This window comes from Athene cunicularia (assembly GCF_003259725.1).
Source record: "Athene cunicularia isolate RWA chromosome 6 unlocalized genomic scaffold, athCun1 chr6_part1, whole genome shotgun sequence".
Taxonomy (NCBI): Eukaryota; Metazoa; Chordata; class Aves; order Strigiformes; family Strigidae; genus Athene; species Athene cunicularia.
The window spans coordinates 20,826,075-20,849,044 of NW_020799105.1; the positions used below are offsets into that span (position 1 = coordinate 20,826,075).

At 38.3% G+C, this 22,970-nt stretch overlaps 1 protein-coding gene across 1 annotated transcript in view; it reads left to right on the forward strand.

Annotated features, from left to right (window-relative positions):
* PLPP4 (phospholipid phosphatase 4) overlaps positions 1–22,970 on the forward strand; it is a 45,341-nt gene that overhangs the window by 13,850 nt on the left and 8,521 nt on the right. Inside the window, exon 5 of the mRNA XM_026851422.1 lies at positions 21,717–21,887. Coding sequence (XP_026707223.1) covers positions 21,717–21,887 — 171 coding nt within the window. The remainder of the gene's footprint in view (positions 1–21,716; positions 21,888–22,970) is intronic.

Below are 22,970 nucleotides of genomic sequence, written 5' to 3' on the forward strand. Positions count from 1 at the left end.
GTGTCTTCTGTAGAGTTATCTTGCAGAGAGCCTTCAGGCAGCCTGCCTTGGAGATACCTCATGGCATCCTAACCTCTCAAAATGTGTGGAGTAAGCACACGTACCCTTCAGGGTTTGTTCTGGGTGTACTTTGCAAGCCTGTTATCCAAATAATAAGTCTCTCTCAAACATGGCCCTGAGAATAGTGGGAGTTTGTGAACGCCCAAAAGCCAGGTACACCATCTGAAAGTGCTGACCATAGTAAGGAGTGGGGGACTTCAGCCATCTCTGCGGTGAGCTTATGAAGAAATTTTTTCTTGTGTTTGGTGAAGTATGATGGGAACTGTCCTTTGCTGTATTTTTTTTAATAATTTTTTTCTGGGGGTGACATAGTTTTCCTGCTTCAACCTCCTGATGTGCAGCAGGAGTAAGAATATATTGTTTCCTCAGACCATTCCTTGCAGTGCTGAAAGTACATAACACAGCTGCTGATGGACTGATACAAGACGCTTCACCATTTTTGTCTCTTTACTGCAAGATTGATAAAGCAGCAGCAAGCAACAGATAAAAAATGAGTTTGAACAAAAATTCAGTTGTTTTCCTAAGCACAAGGAAATGTTTTAAAATACATGAAGTGATTAACGTGCCCACCCCTTCATTATACAGGAGGTGAAACTTTTACTTTCCAGGAGTGGGAGATATAAAAAGTTAAGTTGATTTCTTGCCTGTCTCTGGTTAGATAATAAAATGTCTTCTAGATCTTTGGCAGTTGTCTGTCACAAGGATGCTGGAGTGGACGGATGATGCAGAGCAAGTCACCTGTTGCAGTTGGGTAGAACTTCCATTCCCAAAGAGTGACGACTTGTTTGAACCACACCAGTGCCTCTTCAGCTTATGCTGACTTTGGTTTTAAAACCCGTGGTGTTTTTACTCCATTAATTGAAGCAGCAAAAGATGCATGTTCAAATCCAACAGGTTTACAAGTGGAACAAATGAACTGCAGGAGATCAGCAACTGATACACTGTGATTATTCTGCTAGAGGAGGTGGTGGTTGTGACAGAGAGGCAGAGGAGAAGAAAAGAATATGACCAGTATAAGGTAGCTGTGATGTTGCCGAATTACCAGTCAAGTGGCTGTAAGTAGGGGGACAACTAGAAAGGCAAATTAAATTCTCTTTTTACTTTATGGTCCTAGTAATATCATAAATACAAACTAGTTCTATCAAATATTGGTTGGTTGGGGTTTTTTTTTCCTTGTTTTGAAGAGTAGAGCTCACTTAAACTCTTGAAGCCTCAATATGCAAAAAATGTTCAGAGTTTGCATATGAAGTTTGGGGAAATCTGCTATCCTCTGTCTGGTTTTGGAAGGTTTGGCCTGGAAGCTCTGTACACTGAAATCTTACAGAATTCAGTCCAGGAACAGACTTCATCTTTCAGGTCCAGACATAGATTCATAGACACTGAATGTGGAAAAGCCTTCTTGTATCATTTACAGTCAGTTCATTGCTATATACATGTGATTCCTGAAAAATTAAGAAAAGTTCTTATATTAATTTTAAGCATCTTACATAGTAGATTTTTTCTGCAGCTTAAAATTAGACTGGTTATTGTATGATTTGTGAGTTCAGTCTAGGATAAATACCTCTCTCTGATCTAATCTTGAGCCATCTAATTGGACATTTCTTTTCTGAGCTTGGTGCCTTATTTCAGATTGCTCTGAATTCATCATGTCAGTTGATTCTCCTTTATTAAGCTGCAGTTAATATTACAGTTTGCTGTGTGTTCCAATAATTTGATGCATAATTTCTTATTTTTTGCTGTCATGCTAACTTCATTTTCTGTATTCATGTATATCATTAGTAGCACATTTGCTTGTTTTTCTCACCAAGTATGCTAATAAAGACTTCAGGAGAGAATTATTTGGGCTACTGTACTGTGGAACTCCCCAAGTATGGAAAACATTGGAAAACATCTGATGATGTCTGAAAGAATTACATGGTAGAACTAGATACAATGAGGAGAAGGAGGGAGGGTTGCACAGTGTGCTGGAATGAGCAGCATTCTTTGGCCAAGAATGAACACCTATCTACTGGATAGTTAGGCTATTTGTATGATTGATGATTTAAAGCAACATTTACCATAGAATCATAGGATCATAGAATACCAGGTTGGAAGGGACCTCAAGGATCATCTGGACCAACCTCTCTTGACAAAAGCACGGTCTAGACAAGTTGGCCCAGCACCCCATCCAGCTGAATCTTAAAAGTGTCCAGTGTCAAGCGATCTACCACTTCTCTGGGGAGATTATTCCAGTGGCTGATTGTTCTTATTGTGAAAAATTTTCCTCTTGTGTCTAGTCAGAATCTCCCCAAGAGTAACTTGTACCCGTTACCCCTCATGTTTTCCATGTGACTCCCTGTAAAAAGGGAGTCTCCAGGTTCTTTGTACCCACCCTTTAAATACTGGAACGTGGTGATAAGGTCTCCCTGAAGGCTTCTCTTCTCAAGGCTGAACAAACCCAGTTCTAACTCAGCCTTTCCTCACACGGCAGGCTGCCCAGCCCCTTGATCATCTTTGTGGCCCTCCTCTGGACCCTCTCCAGCCTACCCACATCTTTTTATTTTTTTATAGTAGGGACCAAAACTGAACACAGTATTCTAGGTCTGGTGTGGCAAGCGCTGAGTAGAGTGGAATAATGTCTTCTTTATCTTGGCTGGCAGACTGCACTGGGACTTCAGGTAGATATCTGCAGGTGGAGAAGCTGCTGAGCATACTTTATATGTATGATGAAGGAAGACTAGTAAGCAGTTTAGGGAATGAAGAGGTGGAAAGTGAGGCATACTACAAAAGATAGGAAAAAAAGCTCTCAAGAAAAGCATGTTTTAGAAGCACAAATTAATAGAAATCCAAATCTTGTTCCAGTTGCTGTCTGAAATTCATTTCTATAAGCTTTTGGGTGTGAAGATTTTGGATTAAAATATGATTCCATATCATCTTTCCAAGTTGGTGATACCGAGTTTTGAGTACAGACCTCTAAATCAGAGGGAGAAAGACCTGACTCATGGCATTTTAACTGAGTCTTTGACCCAGAATTCATCTGTATAAATGAGGGTAGGCCACCAATAGCAAGCGAAAAAGTGTTCCAAAAGTATTATGTGTTTATATTAATATAGTTTAATGAGTGAGCCTTGACCCATTGCCAAAGCTGGGTTAACGTCCTGATGAGATCTGACCTTAAATGATTGCTTCTATTAATATGTTACTTCCCAGAGCAGTAAGTAGATAAACAAAGTAAAGTAACTAACCACTGAGCTGTCAGTCAGCAATATCGCTATACTGCATCCAGCCACAGAATAGTCTTGTGTTCCTGTGTCTGGTCATGAATGTTGTGAACTGCAATGGTCAGTGGTCATTAGTCAATGACCAATGGTCAAATGGTCAATAGTGGTCTCAGGGTGTGGGGCTCTTACTGCCATAACCTGCCTTCTCTTTCACATTTGTGGACTCTTTATTGGGTAGTCATAAGAAAATACTATTTTTAAATTATTATTAAACAGCTAAAGGAATGTCCAAAACTATATTGTGTACAGAGAAAGGATATGTCCAGAGACCTATTTCCTAGCTCAATAAGCACTAGACCATTTGACGTACATACAGCTTTGCAACAAGCATCAAAACCCATAGTTTTGTCCTCTGATCTACTTGCCATGTAAAAGATTTCTGAATGGGTTATCTCCTGAAGCTTTCTTAGAAAAGAGTAACAACTGAGCAATACAGACTGGCTTCAAATATTGTTGAGTAAAATAGATTGTTTAGGTTAAAAAAAAAATCGTAGACAGTTGGATATCATATGTTGACATGACTGTAGTAATTAAGTCCTTGTGCAAGCAAGTATGGGTAAATAATAGTAACGCAACACATTTTATTTAGAAACACCAAAAATCCTGTGTGAATGAAATGCCAAATTCTTGACCCTGTTTGCTTTCTTAGAGGAAGTGATTAATTCATCATGACATAACTCTGTTTAGGCTCTTATTCTACTCAAAGCATTTGCAAGCAGATTGCAATTGCCAGAGTTTTGGCCTCAGCTTTATTTAGTGATTATTTTTAAATGTGCTATTTCTGAATTGGTCAAAAGTATTTAAGCTATGTTTTTCAGCTAAGGGATTGCTGTCATAGATTTGAGGAAGTTGCATGAAACTGGTTTTGATCCCTTTGTGCTGAAGAAAGAAATAATGGCTTGGTGAGGGTTTAATTTAACCACCTTGGAGCCTGTACTGATTAGTATTGGTAGTCAGTGGCAGATCAAGCCCATGGTTGTCATGAATGGGTAGAAGCTGAGGGAGGGGAGGTTTAAACTAAATACAAGAAGTTTTTTATTGTGAGGGTGGTGAGGCACTGGAACAGGTTGCCCAAGGAGATTGTGGATGCTTCACCCCTGGAAGTGTTCAGAGCCAGGTTGGATGGAGCCTTGAGCAACCTGATCTAGTGGGAGGTGTCCCTGCCATAGCAGGGGGGTTGGAACTAGACAATCTTTGAGGTCCCTTCCAACCCAACCCATTCTATGATTCTATGAATACCCACATAGGCATCTTGAAATTGATGCATCTGCTATGAATAAATGAAATAATCACTTGCTACTCGGGTTTGTATCAGCTTATAGATTGATTCACAGAATTGTTAGGTTAATGGTACCTCTGGAAACAGTCAAGTCCCAACCCACTGCTCAAAGCAGGGTCAGTGAGGGTAAGTTCCTCAGGTTGGCATGTCATCGTGCTTTGCATGTCACTGAACATGGAGATTCCACAACTTGTTTCATAGGGAAACCTGGTCCAGTGTTTGACCACCCTTACAGTGAAAATTTTGTTTCTTATGCTTAAACGCAATTTCCTGGACTTCCGTTTGTGCCCATTGTTTCTTCTTTTACTGGCTACCACTGAGAAGAGCCTGGCTTTACTTCCCCCAGGACAAGATTTTGCACTTCAGGAGATTCATGTTGGCTATTGATCCCAGACAGAAAGATCCAAACTGATGCTAGTGGATTGCACGTCAACTGACTGAAAGACCAACTTGATAAAAATTAGTCAACTGAATAACACAGTGGCTGCAGAGATAATTAAACTTGCAATTTCATATTGGATTGGATAGATTCATGGGAATAAAATCAATTAAAAAAAAAAAAAAGCATTTTCTGTATAAAAGTGCTGTACTAGCAACAAAATAAATAAAATACGTACGTGATTTATTTTTGTAGCAGCAATTTAGTTACTTAAATTAGTTTGAAAAGTTGACTTCTGGATAAATTGTGCCATTGATTTTTATTTTTTTTTTTTAATAGAAATCTTTATTGATTCCAGAGGTTTCTTTTTGCAAGCAAAAATCAAGGTTCACAGAAATTATATTGTGGTAACATCTCAGTTTGATTTGTACAGCTTTCAGGGTGAATGTTGATATAGTGCTGTAGAAGAGGTCTTATTTCTTGTGCCTGTGTTTTTGGTTTTGTTTTTTTGGTTTGGTTTTTTTTTTCAGACAATATAATACAAAGAAGAGAGCTGTAGTGATTACTGTTGAATACTGCTGAAGAAATCAGAGAATTTAATCAGAAATCTGAAATGAAGCATGAATCAGAGTATTTGGTTGTGGGGACAATAACAGTGACTTACGTTGTATGTTTTTTAATTACCTCTTTGATGAATGGAGGTGTCTTGTTATGTTTGAGAGAATAATGGCCTTTTAGAAGTGAAGAAGAAAATTATTTTCTCTACCTTCCAAGCTATAGTTTGTACTTACATCAGTCTTCATAGACAAGATGCTAAATATGTAAATGCTCAACTTTTATATATTGGTTGATCCTGTTTTTATAAGGAATTTATGTTTTTCAAGCAAACGGTTCCTTTCACTGTGTATTTTTAATAAATTGCACTTTTTATACAAATAAGACCTAGGTAGTCATACATCACTGCTAATGTAACTGATATTAGCAGTGGCCAGATTTGCAAAGTTCTAACGGGTTGTAGCATCACAAAGAATTGATTTTTCAGTTTTGTTATTCAGGATGAGCCTTCACAGATGTAAACTTCTTTCAGATCAAGGTAAGCATCCATTTCCAACACAGGGCGTAACCTTGGTCTGATCAAAATCAATGCCAGACTGAATTGCCTGGAGAATTCTAACCTATTAATAGCCATCATTACTACATCAAAGAAGTAATCAGCAAACAGGTTCAATGGGAGCAGTGTCCAAGGAATTAGGATCTTAATACCTACTGTGAACTTCAATATAGCGTTAACGAAACGTTGCCGGTGCAGCAAGTTACACATTGTAAATTCTGTTTATATTTAAAGTAGGGATATGCACGTTATGAGTACTGGATATGAAGTTATCTGTGCTTATTTGTTGGGAGAAAGAACAATGTCTCTAAGAAAGGAAGTACAATAGGAAAAAAGCAATTGGTTACCCTTTTCTGCTGACATAATAAATGAGATTATATCTTTAATACCAGTCCTGAATAGTAATTTCCTACTTTAAGTAGCCAGACTCCATTATGAATGACAGAAGTAAGTGCTCAATTGTTTTTAATAAGCTTAAGAATATATAAGAAAAATTCTTCTGCAGAGGTCCCCCAGCTCTGTCTTCAGATAAGGGGAGAGGAAACCCATCCGACTTTTTTTCACTGCATTAACGTTTCTTCCTTTGTGAGCAAGGTCAGCCACCACATCCAACAGATCTTGGGAACAAAAACATCTTTCCCTCCAGCACTGACATTGCCCAGAAGTGGAGGTTTTGTGTTAGCTTCTTAGGACTGCTCTTTAGTCCTCACACTCCTCACAGAATTAAAGAGTCTCTGCTGGAAAGCTAATACTATGTTGGCATTTGTTTGATGACTGTTATTGAATGCAGGTGGCAGTAGGGGAAATGGCCATGTTCATCACCAACCTCATCTCTTACAGAGCATCCCACCTTGTCCAGGAATGGCAGTATATACCCTACTTTAGAGGCAGTGCTCAGGAGATAGTTCCCTAATCTAGAACAGGTAAAGTGAATGCTGAAGGTCTGTGCTCCACCCTTTTGCTAAGAAAAATCAACAGTTAATTTCCATAAGCTATCAGGAGTTTGAATATAAACTGGCTCAGGTGCCAGTTTATCAAGCAATTATAATACATATTATTGGGGTAAAAAAGGTGGCTATTTATCTGCCTATTTTCTTTATGAAAAGATATAGTCATGCAGGTTTGCTATTCATCTTTATCAGTGCTTGCCACCTATCTGTCTGAGAATATTCCATATCTTAAGGTGAAAGGAAAGGTCCTCATCTTTCCATCAGTGTCTCTGCAAACAGTAGGCTTGCTTCCAAGCCATGTATGAGCTCTTTGTTTCTCACCAGCACTCAGCCTTTTTGGTTAAAAAGATTAAAAGAGCTGAAGCATGTGGCGTTATATCTCTGCTATCTATCAAAATTCAGCAGGCCTTTGTGAAGAAAAGCTGAAAGTAATGTGATTCTTGATGGTAATATGTTATTTAGCAATACCAAGGACTGCATGAAAAATCAGAAATTGTACCAGATAAGCTATTGGGTTTTTTGATCGCAAGACGTGTAGTCCACTGTAATTTGTGATTCACAGAGGATACCGAAGAGGTGTGCGGAGGAACTTTTTGTTTGTTTTTCCTCATCTGGAGACCAGATCATGCAGAGAACTCAAGAGCAGAGAGACTTCAGAGGAGAGTAAGCAAAAACATAGAGTCATCTTGAATCCTGGGTCATTAATGAGGAGAAGAAGGAATGACTCTGTGAGTCAACATGGTTCTTCATAAAGTGCTGGAGAGCTGAATTTATAAAGCGAGCTGGGAGTATGGGTAAATCTCTGACCTTAGCTCTAATAAACCAGTTTTTCCAGCAGCTATTGCTGTTTTGGTTATTATAGCTGTTCAGTTTGCTTTCATCGGTGTAGCGAATAAACTTCATTACCTTTTGGTCTAATTCTTTCTTTTCTCTTGCCTAACTTTTAACTTTTCAGGTAAAATTCATAAGCTAATGTTAAGGTATAGGCTTGATTTCTCAGCCTGCAGGACACTTCCTTGTAATGTTGTAGACTTTAGCTGTATGTAAACCTTAAGACCATTGTTCTTCTGACTGACCTTTTCAGTTAAAAGGACTTTGAGTTACACTAGATCTCTAGAGATCAATTTTCATCTGTGAACTGCAGTGACAGCTCTTCTCTGGAGCAAAATGGGACAGAAAGCTCAAGTCTAATTTGAAAATGGGTGATTCTCAACTCGTCTCAGACAGAGGAGGATGGCATAGCAATTTCTGACCATCTTTAAGGAGAAGTCTCATTGCAGCACTGGCAAATACTGAGATTTCTTGAAACTGCCATGCAGCATAGCACTGACATCACACTCCAAAATCCATTTGGTAATGGTTTTGTGTAGCATTTCTGTGTAAGAACAAACCAAATGTAGAGGTGTTTCTAAATCAGGTGTGTAGTTAGCTCTTACTTAGTAATATAACCTTCAGTGTGGAGTTTTCTTTAAGGCAGGTAAGCTCAACAGAGGGCTGGATTAGGCAGCACTTGGGAGGTAAGAGAAGTTTGGCTACTGCACTGTATATGGGAAAGCAGGTAAATAGCCCAGGCAAAACCATGGCTTGGCTGCTTGTTCATTGCATTCACTGCATAAAGATGTTTCTTTGCTTTCTTCTAACTTTAATTCTGGGTCAGACACTGGCCTCATGAAGGATATCTCTTTATCCTCCTCTGCAAAAAACAGGGAATCGTAGGTGTAGTCATATTTCTTGTTTTGAGAACTAGAAGCTGATATTTGTGTGTAAGTTTGGCCCCAGTCCCATCAGCTGTGAAACTTTTTGATTAGGTTGGATCAGGAATGACTGCTAGAAGCAGTCCTTGCTCTTAATCTTGATAATCTCCTACGTCTGTAGAGGGTAAGGGTAAGGCTTTCTGTGGCAGCATTTTCATTCTGATCAGGCATAGGCTGTTGAAGACAGTGTTACGACAGTCCCCTCTTGTAGCACTGTGTTTCACATCATTGTGTGATCTTCAAGCCCATGATAAGAATAAACCAAGAATAAATCAAATATAAGAATTTTCTGCCTAGACTATAGAGGTACTAGAAAATAAAACCAACAATTCTATTTCTATGGGGACTTTAAATCTGTCTACAGGTCGCTCACCTTCACGAGTTGGGGTGTGTGTTTTCCAAATGCTGCTGGCTGGCTCAAAAACTTTTTTGAGCAGCAAGAGTGATAGAGCTGACTCACATAAATAAGCCCATGTTCTTGTAATGCAAAGAACCCTGACTCAATCCAGAATTATTTCAATAAAAACAGGAGTATCAACTACAATTCTGCTGTAAGCAAAAGAAAAATAAATCAATAAAATCCTTGAAATTGAATTATAAAGTTAAAATACTAGGTACCTTTCTTTAGAGGTGGGTCTGACTAATTTATGGAATTGCAGAAATCTCAGTCATAAAGACTTCTGAAAACATTAATTTAGGTCTCTTGAAAACAAGGGGATATTAAAAGTCTCTTGAGATAAAAGCTATGAGATAAATGCAGGAAATCAAGCATATTATTTATGCCAGAAAAAGTACAGAGCATCTGCAGAGAGCCTTGTTTGGATTTTGCTGTTACTGTCAGTTCTACAAAGCACCAGCTATTACAGATAAGTAAGTAGGTAGGGTTTTTTCCCCTCCCTTCTGCAGAGGACTGAGCAAATAATGAAGCCAGTGTTTTATCTAATGACACCTACACAAAAAAATTGTTTATGCAAAATATTTTTAAAGCTTATACTGCTTTGTTGTAATCAACTGATCTCTCTGGTGATTTTCTCTTGAAACTTTTAGTTTTTCCTTGTTTCAGTGTGAACTAAGACAGTAGATTTATAAGTCTCTCTCTATCTGGGGTTCCTACATTTTGTTTAAACAACTAGAAAATTTTGGAGAATGATTACTTTGGAAGTTTCTGGTCATTTTGGAAGGCAATGTAAGTTGGGTTTATGGGTGAAACGGGCAGTGGATAATATCATAGGAGGTCTTTTATAAAAACATTCACTTTCAGGTGAGGAGGGGGAAAGGAAAAAAATCTTTGGATGACATTACTGAGGAAATTAATCAGAAAATAGAAATCAGAAAGGTTGAGCAGATGTTTTTGATAAAGCGTTTCCACAGACACTTGGTACTAAATATGATTTAAACTGGTGAGGGGTGCTTAGTGATGCAAGACATCCTCTATCATATGATTAGCCATTTAAATCTTCATGGTATTAGCCTGTCTTCTCTGCTGATCTCTTCTCCCTAGTATCCAGTGATAGGATGTGTGGGAATGGCTCAAAGCTGCACCAGGGGAGGTTTAGACCGGGCATTAGGAAGCATTTCTTTACTGAGAGGGTGGTCAAACACTGGAACAGGCTTCCCAGAGAGGTGGTCGATGCCCCAGGCTTGTCAGTGTTTAGGGGGTATTTAGACAATGCCCTCAATAATTTGCTTTAAGTTTTGGTCAGCCCTGAAGCTCTCCCTCCTCCCTCCCTCCCCTGGCTGTCTGCCTTCATTACTTGCCTGAAATAAGTAGGTTTGTGTGGATGAACACAGCAAGATCCTATCTAGAAAAATGGAACGAAAAAGTCTAAAGGTATTTATGTTATCAAGCAGTAGAATAGTGTATCGCTTTCTGGTATTGTTTAGTATGGCAAGGAGGCTAGAGTCTGAATGAAAGAGGGCGCCGTATGCTCTGTATCCAGAGAATGCCTCTTGCAGCAGGGTAGGAAATGGGTAGGAGTTGAATATGAGGAGCAGGAGTTTAATTTGCATGTGGCTGTTCATGGGTCTGGCCTTGATTCTGTTACCAGAAATGTTATATTGCATATCTTGGAAATGCTTATTTATCTCTAGTGAATATAGTCTCGAGAACTGGTTCTCGTACCGGTGTCTGCATTGGTTTGGATGTGTCCCATTCCTCCTAGCTCAACTCTGCTTATTTGGGCAGAAAGCGTTCTCAAGATTACTCCCAAATTAGCTTTATGTAAAGTCCATTCCTTGGTTTTGGGGGAAAGAGAGAGAAATCTCTCGGGTTTTTTCTGTCTCTAAACCAGTTACAAAGTCTCTGACAGTCAGACTAGGAGTCCCATCGGTGTGAGTTGTCACCTTAGGTAAAGGACTGTTGCAACAGTTTTTGAATAGCACCTTAGCTATTCACTGGCTGATTGGTTAATATTTTATTTTCTATCTCCACAATTAACCGTTCCACTCGGTATTGTTTGTCACTGGATAGTGCATTACCATTGTATTCCCCTAAGGAGTTGCCTTCTCTTATGACATCAAATTTGATTATACAGTTCGTGCTTGCACCAGATTTTCTTGATGAAACACTAATTAAATGAATGTAGTATTTGTGGTGTGTCTTGCTGTGTCCCTAAACAGAAAAGAGGAGAATGGAAAACGTTATGTCTTTAGTGTGAAAGGACAGCTTGCTCCTCCTCCCCTTTTTCACTAAATAATTGAAATTAGTCAGTTGTAAAAATGTAAAGATTTGTACATTTTAAAAGCCATTCATTTGTTTGAAAAATTAAAATGATTTATGTGCTTCAGAGTGAAGAAATCATTGGATTTCTGTAGAATTGTTTGCTATCCTGTGATAATTTATATAAAATATTATTGCAGTACATGTAATTATAGTTGAGTATCTAAATTTGAACTGTTAATTATCTTTAGCTAGCAATTTCATGGAGGATAATCATATTTCCTTCAGTTGAAAGTGAACATTTTAAGTAACAGATGAGCTACCAGCCACAGGTTTTTGGCAGTAATTGCTGCTACTCCCCTATTTTCAAGATAAATCTCTTAATTAACAGCTGTATGGCAGCATCTCTCTGAAATATTTCATCCTCTTAAAGAAGAATCCAGGGAAATAAGGAATGGATTTCTTAGATATGCAAGGAGAAAAATAAAATCTCCTGTGGGGTTTATTGGCTTCTTAATTTCAAACTTCAAGTATACTCAGGAATAGTTGTGTTGAATGCTTTTACCTCTTTGACATATTTACCCCTCTCTGCGCTCAATAACAAAGGCTGTTTGAATTCATGAGGGGCTTGTGAGATGAACTCTTTAAAGTTTAGTTTTCCAGCTCTAATAATAAGTCAAGTCTTGCTAGTCTGTTTGAGGTTCAGATTATGTATGTCTCCAGCATGCCTCCAAAAGACTCATGAATTTAAAAAAAAAAAAAAAAAAGTTTTTTTAATATGTGATACCACGTCAGTGTAAAACAGTGGTTCCTCACTGGTATTTATCCTACCTAGCAAACATGTTCTATTGTGTTGTCTTTTGCACTGTAGATTTAACACAATTTAAAAAAAATTATTGTATATGGTAATATATTTTCTCCTTTTCTCTGCATGATTAAAGAGATTAATCCCAGTTCTACTATGTACTCCAAAATGGACCGCAACACTATTTTTGCTATCTTTAGAGGATCTAGACTGATTTGGAAATGAGAGAATCGGGGACTGGAAGGTGGTATCTTCAAGAGAGTTATTTAAAAGTTTCTCTCGTGAGAGTTACTTACAAGTTAGGAGCCCAGAATTGAATTCAGTGATAGTATAATGTAGCCATGCATCCACCCTCCTTTTGGTGTTCCGGTTCACTTTGCTACTTAAAGTGTGGTTGAAGGAAGGCTTCAGATCTCTTGCCTTCCCCCCCCTCCCCAAACTCTACATAAAACCCACAGTGATAATTTCTTTTTGCAAATGGTGGATAGATCAGGCTTCATTGCTACATGGCAAAGTGCAAAACAGGAGTAAATAACATTTTCCTATTCCTGCTGAGTCATGCAGTATGAAAAAAAAGCAGAGATCTTCTACGTAACTCCTACCTACTACTCTGGCTGTGCACAGTCTTGGAGCTTTCCTGATTTCTTTTTTGAAGTATTTAGGGGGATTATTTGCAGGCAGTACTAACACTGGTGTAATCCAGCAAGCTCCTTGACACTGGCTACCATGCCACGTCATATTTTTGACAGAAATATTCCAAGCTTCCACTGTAAGAAGCTTCCGTCCATCAAGGTTCTCTTCAACATGTCTTTTAACTGTACATTACATGCTAATTTGTATACTTGTGCCTATTCGCTTCAAATGGATTTTAAATTAAATGCACATCCCTGAAAGATTCATACAAATATATGGTGTGGTGAATGGAAGGACAAGTAGTTGAGCAGGGTGTGATCCGTTATCAAGGATACTACTGATAGCATATGTATGGCAAAGCAAGAAGTTACCCTAATCCAATGCGTGGGACTTGGTATATTCCAATATTGAACTGGAAAGAAAAAAAAATTGCTCTTGACAGGGACTGTCTGTAAGTAGATACTTCATAAATCCCCCAGTGACAATAATTTCTATTTGTGTTGGAGAGTTGATGATCTAAAGCTTGTGGCTAGATATTGTATTTATGGTAAGGTCTGTGAATAAGGAAAATTAAATTTTTCTTTCAGGAAAGAGAAATTTATTCTCTGGTTATTGATAATTGACAGGGTGGTAGTTGTTTAATTAGTACTGACCTGCTTGAATTAACCTGGCAACTCTTATCTCAATTTTTTTTTTTTTTTCTTAGTAAACTAAAGGTATAGTATCAGGACTTTATTTCATAAAGGGATGCATATCTGATCTGACAAAAAAAAGTCAGTCAACGCTTGGTATTCCTGATGCCTGTAAGGAGAAGAGTGAGTGCATTAGCCAGGGACCATACTAGAGCAGCACATCACGGGCACGTTCAAGGACCAGTTGCATCCTGGTGTCATTCTGTCCTAGGTTTAAATCTGGTACAAGTTCATTGATTGGCTCTAACTTCACCAAGTGTAACTGAGAAGCACGGAGATCTTGGCAGTAAGTAAAGAGGAAAAAACCATACTTTGCAGACAAAGATGTTTTTCTAGTCTGATACAGTTGTATGATTAGGGCTGAGTTTACAAGACAGTCTTTTGTAGCTTATATTAATGCAAAGGCTGCTTGTGCATGCTAGTACATGAGTGCTGACCCCTTTTCTTAAAGTAATTCCAGAATCTGAGCCCTTTTAGGCTTGTCTTTACTGTCTTCTCAGAGAAAGGGGATTTGTTCAAGGTTTCTGTCAACAGAAATGGCAAAGCAGGCTATGGAACAAGTTCACTTTTAGGCCTTTTTGTAAATGACATCATTAACTGAACAAATCAGAACTTGGTTCTTATTTTTTGGTAGCAGTGAGATGCACCCTGAGACCACTTCAGATATTTCAGGTGTAATGAGGTATCTTGAAAGGTGCATGAAGATAAAATATGTCAGAAAAAACCAAAAAAGGTTCATAAGAATTCACTGTGACAGTCCTGCAAAAACAACCTAATGACTAATACTGTAGTTACTTGCTTTTCAGATAATATAGCTCTATTTTTGTTCTAACATATGTCTGTCTCCAATATCTCCTTTTTATTTCCCAAGTCCCTGCATACTTTTGTATCCTGTGATGTGCTTTTCATGTTGCTCTTGCTGAACTGTCTTTCTTTGTGAAAAGAAATGAATAAAGCTAAGCCAAAGGGAAGGTGATTGACTGTCCCACTTGGAAAAAAATAAAAATATTTTTCCTGTGATAATAAGCTCAAAATATTGTGTGGGAACTGTACTTCTATAAAATCCTCTTTGAATTGAATTTCAGCATTAAAATTTATGCAGTCATTTGGTATCATACTTTTTCCTCCAGGAAAGATAAATATTTCAGTCTTTGAACAGTGTGAAACAGAAAACATTCACCAGTAGCCCTAGCTAAAATTGCAGTAGGCTGCTGTGCAATTCCAGTGATGAATAGTATGTGTTTGCATTTGGAAAATATACAGTAATCACTGCAAGTATAAAACATTACAGACAAAGAGATGGATCATTTTCTCTGATTGTTACATAGGCCATTTGAATGGTTGTGTTGCAGTTTCGTAATTTGTTGCCACTTAAGTTGAGGATTTTTTCTTCAGCTCAAAAACTGCTTAGTCTAAAGAAGACCTGCATTGTGTGCTTAGCAAAGCATCCATTAAAACTTGAGAAGCTGAAGATCCTCATGGGGTAGTTTAATTTCCAGAAAACACCCACAAAAGCAATTACAGTTTTAATGAATAATTTATTTGGGGTGCTTTAGATCAGATTCTTGTTCACAGTTTCTCATTTTATGCATTTCAACTTGGTAATTGGTTTGGTCTCTACAGATGGGTTTTTAAACTCACCTAGATCCCCTGTCTGGAGAGAATGAGATGTCAGGATGGGGTCTGCAGTATCTCCATATGCTGTCATCATCCTTTTTTCTTCTGTGAACCTTTTTTTTTTTTCTTCAAAGAAGGTGATCAAAACCAACTGGAAGATTGAGTCTAATGTAGTTTTATTTCTTCCAGTAATGATAATGCCCAAGAGGAAGCTGATACTTCAAGTACCCTATGGGATATATTTTTTTAATGTGCCTTCCAGTAGCAGTTCCAGAAACCCCACCTACACAAAACAAGGTGAAAGACATATTCTGAAGTTAGTAATTCCTAAACTCCTAGCCTGTAAAGGTCAAAACAGCACTTTCTTGTCTTCACACAGAAGCCTACAGCTATCCAGTTAGATCTAAAAGCCTATCCAGTTGGCGTATTTTTGACTCTTCCATTATTTTTTTTTTTTACCCTCTATTGGTTCATAATATCCGAAAGACGGATCTGGTACCTTTACAGAGTGCCATTACTCCCATCAAGGTTTGCCGTGGTGGGAAGCTTCTGTACTCTTTGATGCAGGATGAGGGCTTAGGACATGAACTCCTTGGGCAGAAGGCGTGCCAGGTTTTCATTCTTTTCTATAAACTATTTTACTCATGCCATTGCTGTAATAGTAAATAAACAGATACTTCCATCTGCTTCTCCCGCAGTAGGTGCTTGTAGCAGTGTTTGCATCAGTTCTGCATGGACTTGATTATTGTGAAGCAGGAGCAGCATTTGTAGGAAAGCAGCTGGACAGCCTTACCGTTTTTTTTTGCCTACATAGCAGTGTTTATATTTCTCTTTCTGCTGTGTTTTACTGAATCAGATCATCAGATGAAGATGGCTTATGATGGAGGTGGTTTACAACTTGATCTTGGTTTTGTCAGTAAGAACTTTGGTGATACAAGTCCTCTTACATTTGAGATAATTCTCCTCCTCTATCTCTAGATTATTTATCTGAAAATTATACTTTATCCAAACCCACATTCTGGTGCTAACTGGATTATGCTTAATGGTGTGATACACAGGAGGTCAGGCAAAAAGATCAGCTGGTCCCTTCTGGCTGCCAGCTCTGTGAACTTTTGAACAGTCCTTATTCATCAAGAAAAATAGGCAGTGTTATCTGCAGAGAAAAACCCCAGCACGCTTTGTGAACTGGTCTGACTTAAAGTGGTGAGTTCAAGTTGATCAATCCCATGTGTAACTGCTGTTCAGAATTCTCATTCTGAGAGTAGGAATAGGGGATTCATTTTGATGAGCAGAGAGACAAGACGCTTGCTCTCTGTGACCACGCTGGCTTGGGTTGTGTGACAGAACTTGCAGTACAGTTTTGGAGTGGATTATAACCATGTTGCAAAAAAATCAGTTAGACACCTTTGACTGGCAAGTCTACATAACCAGTAGGTCTACGTTATGGAAAACGTGGAACAGCTAGAACATATATAAGAAGGAACGGAAATTGATTTAATTTTTCACAAACTAATGTTTATTCATGACAGAGAGACAGTCTAGATACCATTAATATTATTTAGAGAGTGTATATGCATTTTAAAAGATTTTTTTTGTAGACAATAGTTTGAAATAAAACCGTATAAATAGAGCAAAAATGTAATACATATGAATTCCAGTTATTCTATTAAAGAAACTCAAAACATGGGTAACATGCACTGTGAATCTCAACTCCCTTCAGAATCTGGTCAGAAAGGTTACAAAGCCGTGCAAATCCAGGATTTTTGCTAGTGTTTGAATAGCCCCATCGGCCCTGAACCAATTATCTGATGTTATCAGCAGATGGGGAAATGAAAGTAAACAATAAGGGGACACATCAAACATTACTTAACGTGTTTTCCTCTCATTTCAAGTCTTTTATCCCCTTTAAGATAACTCATAGCACCTATTCCTGTAAGACTCAAATTTTCCCTTTTCATTCCAGAATTCCTTCTGCTAATTTCTTAAGAAACCACAGCTGCCTTATTTAAAGAGAACAGTTCAGTAATACCTTCCAGAAGGCAGAGGGAGGGCAGTGAGGCAGCAGAAACCTCGAGCTGGGGCACAGACCCTGTTTCTCTAGGAGCCAGGTTTCATCCTTGACTGAGCAAATCCCTTCTGCTCTCTGAACTTCACCTTGCCTCCTTTGCCTTTGTATCTTTAGTTTCTAAGCTTTGTAGGACAGTGTCCTCTCTCTGTGTTTGCATAGCACTTAGATTAACGGTAACCTCGCCTCAGCTGAGACCTTTCAGAGGTGTTGCAATGCAAATACTCCGTTTTCTGTCTTTCAATGCGTTCACAAAATCTACAGCCTTTTATCAAGCACCATAGAACACGTGGCTTGTCTCGGGAGAGGTTTTTCCTGTGTTCAGCAACTTGTAGCATCAGGACTGCAATTTGAATCAGCTACGCCAATTGTTTAAAATAATCTCATTTCTTTATACTCTGTGTGAGATTCATTCTTTTCTACTCTTCCAACACTTAAAATCAGTTAAATATTTGTGTCTGGAATTTGCATCAACACCTATCTTGATTTAACATTATTTTAAACCAAACCAGGCTGATTTTCTTATTTTCATTTGTGTCAGTGTCTCCAAAGAGGGCTGACTGGTATTTTATGTTGCTCTTGCCTTCTTTGTATAGAGTATTAATTTTTTATAATCTGGAATGAAACCAACTTAGCAGAAGTATTGGTGTAGATGAAGACCATTGCTTTGCTGGTTCTTTGGAATCTGTGTTCTCATGCAGAATGATAATTTTTATTATAACATTAGGCAGTATGTAATACATTAGAGCATGTGGTGTGTGATGTGTGTGTTTGCATTTTCTTTGTGATACAGTGAGGTATTGACTCTAGCTGGTGCAGAAAAAAAAATGCTCAAATATGTTCTACTGATTGACCAATTCTTCAGTGTAAGTATCACCTATAGGCCCAGAATTCATGAAGAATGAATTGATTTTCTTCATGTTATTGACTGACAACATCTTCAAAATACAGCCATCAAGCAAAGTTGCCTACATGGAATACACAGCAATTGAGTTGTCTTGGAATAAATAGTTACCTTTATAATAGATACTCCCACATCACAGAACGTTTTGGTGTTAATTCCATGTTCTTTGTGCTGACTCTACACACACTGGGACTATTGGGTCAAGCAGCTTTTTCTGGATGTGCATGCTCCAGGGTAATGGAAGTCACTCTTACAATTTTGCAATGTAAAAGTGCTCTGCAGAATAATAATTTCATAGCTACAAGCTAGAGCATCATTATATTACTTTTCTATCTTACATTAGGCCTAAGTTCCCCTGGAGGAGTGTTTGTGAGTCTCTTTTCTTCCTGACCTTAAGTTTAGAGGAACACATCAACCATTTAAGGCAAAAATCTGCCTTTGATAATAGGGCAAGTCTAGATCCTGCTGAACTTCCATATTCATTCCTGAGCACCTCCTTCTTGAAGTGTGCCACATCCTGAAAAAAAAAGAAATTCTGGGGAAATACTTTGTAAAAAAAATCGCAAGGTTTGCTCTAAAGCCCATTTAGCTAAATCTGCTGCTGCTCTTCACCACACTGGCAATTGCTAGTAAAATTGCCTGGCCAGTGCTAGTAATCCTGAATACAAGTCTGTGTGAACTGAACGCCTACTCTGTAGTTGGAGCAATATTTCTGTAAGCCCTCTAAATTGCTAGGCACTGTAGATTGCATGAAAACGAAGCCACAAAGTACTTGATGCTGCTGCCTGGGAATACTGTCTTCAGATTTCAGTTCACCTTCTTCTAAGGATCTAAAAAATAATAAACTGAGATAGAAAATGGAAATATGAAAATAAAACTAATTTGTGAGAGGAAGGATTTGAAAGCATTCTATAATTTCACTTGAGAACAAATATTCAAGACAGATTTAGTTTTGTTTACTCCATGTACTCAGCTGGAAGATGAAATGATGCAGATGAGTCCTGTCCTTGAAGTCTCAGGTAAGTTTAGACATGTTTCTAGTTCCAAAGGTCTGCAAAATGGACCCTATGTCTGCTCACACAGATGTGAATGTGTGTTTCTTAGCCATCAGAAAAAGACCCTATAATGAACTTCAGGTCTTTCAAGTTGCACCAGGAAAGGTTTAGACTGGCTCTGAGGAAGGATTTCTGTGCAGAAGGGGCTGTTGGGCGTTGGAATGGGCTGCCCAGGGCAGGGGGGAGTCCCCATCCCTGGAGGGGTTGAAGAGTCGGGCTGAGCCAGCGCTGAGGGATCTGGGGGAGTTGGGAACAGTCAGGGTGAGGTTCATGGTTGGGCTGGAGGAGCTTCAAGGGCTTTTCCAACTGAGATGATTCTGTTATTCTTTGATACAAAAGACAATACCATAAGCAACAGGAAGACCATGAAAGAGAACAGTGTTGTCTTTTGTCATATTCCAGTGGCTACTCTAGCAAACAGGAGAAGCACAAGAGAAAGCCTACACTGGAAAGAATAAATGTTTTCACTCTACACTGGCTACTGAGAGTTGGAGAGGCTGTTTGAAAATAGAGGAGGGGTATTCCAGTTTGCTGAGATATGTTGTCTCAGGATCATAGATTTATTTTTTCCATGGTCGCTATAGCCTGGTGCTCTGACTATGCATCTCACAGCCTGTTTCTGTGTAAAACATGCTCCTTTTAGGAAAATACATTCATTTCAAGAATACTATGACGTAGAAGTGTCAGAAGAAATTGTCTGGTAGATAGTCTGAAAGGCAAAGCAAGTTTACATGATTTTCAAAGGTCTGTACATAAGAAGGTAACCTGGTCTGCGAGAAATATTTTATTTATTCAGAATTGTTTGTTATATTTTCAACTTTGCCTCCCACTGTCTTCAGACAAGTACAGAATCCGCACTTGTTGAAGAAGCTTCTAGGAAACAATATATTTGGTGTAGTGGTTTGATGACTAATCAGCATTCTGTCGTGCTCCGCCACAGCCGGTCTAAAGAAGTGATTTATTTGTGTGTTCAAAGATTAAATGCAAATCTTCAGTAATTGCGTTCAAACAGCTGTGTAGTATAAACTTATGAAACCACTCCATTGTACTGTCAACTAAAATTGACCATCCCGTAGATTTGTCAGCAGAATACAAAGTAATTATCGTATCTAGTGTTTGGGAACATGAGAAGAAGGGCATTTGAAAAGCCCTAGCAGGAGATTAGAAAAAAGGATGCGGATCTGACCCAGCACTGATGGTGATTTTACAATTAAATTCACTGATGGCAGAATCAGAACGGAATTCTGTATTATGAACGTGACCCGTTACCTCTTATAGAGGTGCTTAGATATCACAAAGATAAAAAGTATAAAGGCAGTCAGAAAAAAAAAAAAAATATAATTTTGCTATCTGTGGTTTATGTGCTTATGTTTTATTTTGATCTTTGCAGTCAGGAACAAAATTGAATGTGACATTTGTGGAGAAAGATGATGTGTTTCGTGGAGCTACCTGTTCAGATGCAGCACTAATTTTCATACAGAAAAAAAAAATTCAAATGTTTTTTTAAAAAAATAAAAATGCATATTTAAAAAAAAAAATTATCCATCCAGTATATCTCAGGAAGGTGAACAGCCATGAGGGGAAAGAAGTTCAGTACAGAAACTTGGTGCCTGAGTTCTGTTGTCACTGTCAGTTGTGCGTGTTCTATAGAAACAGGTTAATGGAACCTAAAAATCTCATTTAAGTGTAATTCAATTGCAGCACAAACTAACTGAATCCCTTTCTTCTCTGTACCTTAACTTTTTTAGAATAGGTCTGAAATCGGGAAAGACATCTGAAGAATAAGCATGAAAGTGCTTTTGTGACTTGAGTTAAAAATTTACCTAATGTTTAATTTAATGTGCAAATAAAATCAGGGATTCTTTCCACAGCTGAAGTCTCCCCTCCCTGAGGAAAAAGGTAACTTGCTAAAGGAAGAGAAAAAGCAATTGCAATTGGATAGATGAATGTCTAGAGCTACCACGGTATTTGCAGACATGCGAGATTATGTGAAGGCTGAGTCTGAGAAGGAAGTCCATTTGCTTTGCAGTGGTCACTTGCCTGATTGCCTGCATTGCTACCTAGATAACACCACTGCTGTGGAGAACATATGTGTGTCGTGGATCTCGTGGGAGACTACCTTTTTCCATTAACACCCAAAGAATTGTGGGTTTTTTAAAAGTTTGTAAGATCATGATTGCTTTATTAAAAACAAAACAAAACAGAAAAAAAACCCCAACCCACAAAAAACTCTCTACCTAGGCAATTTGCTACATTCCTTTAAGAAAATAAGTTAGAACAGCATCATTTATATAGTTACATAAGAATCACCATTCAAATTATGAAACTCCCTCAGTTTTTCTGCAAATGGGTCTTCTCAACTTAGCTCCTAATATCACCCTAGAAAGTCCAATACTTCTCTGCCGTAGAAGAATCCTGCTCTCAGAACTTAAGGGGTAGTATCATACAGTGTTAATGACAAAATACTGTAATTATGTGGGGTTTTTTTATCAGTTGCATTTTCAGGCCTTGGCTTTACCACCTTCTACTTAGCGGGAAAGTTACACTGCTTCACGGAAAACGGCCGGGGGAAGAGCTGGCGACTTTGTGCAGCAATTCTCCCGCTCTACTGTGCCATGATGATTGCCCTGTCGCGTATGTGTGATTACAAACATCACTGGCAAGGTGAGCCATGGGGATACCTTTTTTCTACTTTTTTTTTTTTTTAAATTAGCCTTGTATTTCTTTGATTTTATTTTTTTCATTAAATATGAGTTAAATTGCAATTGTATGCTATAAATTTTCCCTGTTCCTGGGTTGACGCTGTGGGTTTCACTGTCTGAAAATACTGCAGGGGCCCTTTTCTATATTTTTAGATACACTATTTCATCATATTTATGTATAAATCTGCATCAGTGGGTTTTTCACATCATCATTTTTCACAAATGTACATCAGTGCCATGGCTGTCTTGGATGGATCCAGCTGTAAGCTGGACCTGTTGGGTGTGTGAGTGACTGTTAATATGTGGCTCCATGTGTGTTATGCCAGACTGAAGTATCTGTGTGTAGCTAGTCATTGCAAAGATGCACTCAGTCATTTGTCTACGTTCTGGTCATTTGATGCACATGATGTAATACACTGGTTTCCATTCAAATCAAAGTATATTGGGTGTGAGGTGGATTCATGGCCCCTCTCCTTGAGAAGTATAGAGACATTGCATAGCAAGCTACATAGCGTAGGTTGTAACAGATTTGGCTCACCCTGAAAACCTCCCTTCAAAGTTTGATGTTTTCTATTCTCTTAATTTTTTTGGCCAAGGTTGTAATTGCTCCCAATATGTCAATTCCACGCTTTCCAAAATCAAGTCCTACTTAATTTTCTTGTTACACCCTATTAAAAATGACTTTTCCATAGTTTTGGGCTGCCAATCCTTCAAGGTTGATAATCTGTTATACTGACTAGATGTTGGTGTGACGGATTCAGTATGGTACCGTACATGTTGTATCAATGAATATTTGTTAAATTGTAAGCACAAATAAATGCACAATGTATTCAATGCGGATAAGCAGGTCACTGAAGCAGCATGCAGTGTCTTTCTTTATTGTAAAATACATCCACCAGGCTAAAGAAACATGCCACACAATCTTAAATCTTACATTTGTGAGGGAATGACAGTTAGTGACAGAATGGGAGATGGCTCTTAAGACTCTAACAGCAGCGTTTGATATGTGGGCGAGTTGTATAAATGTCTGCTCTTGGGTGAACCT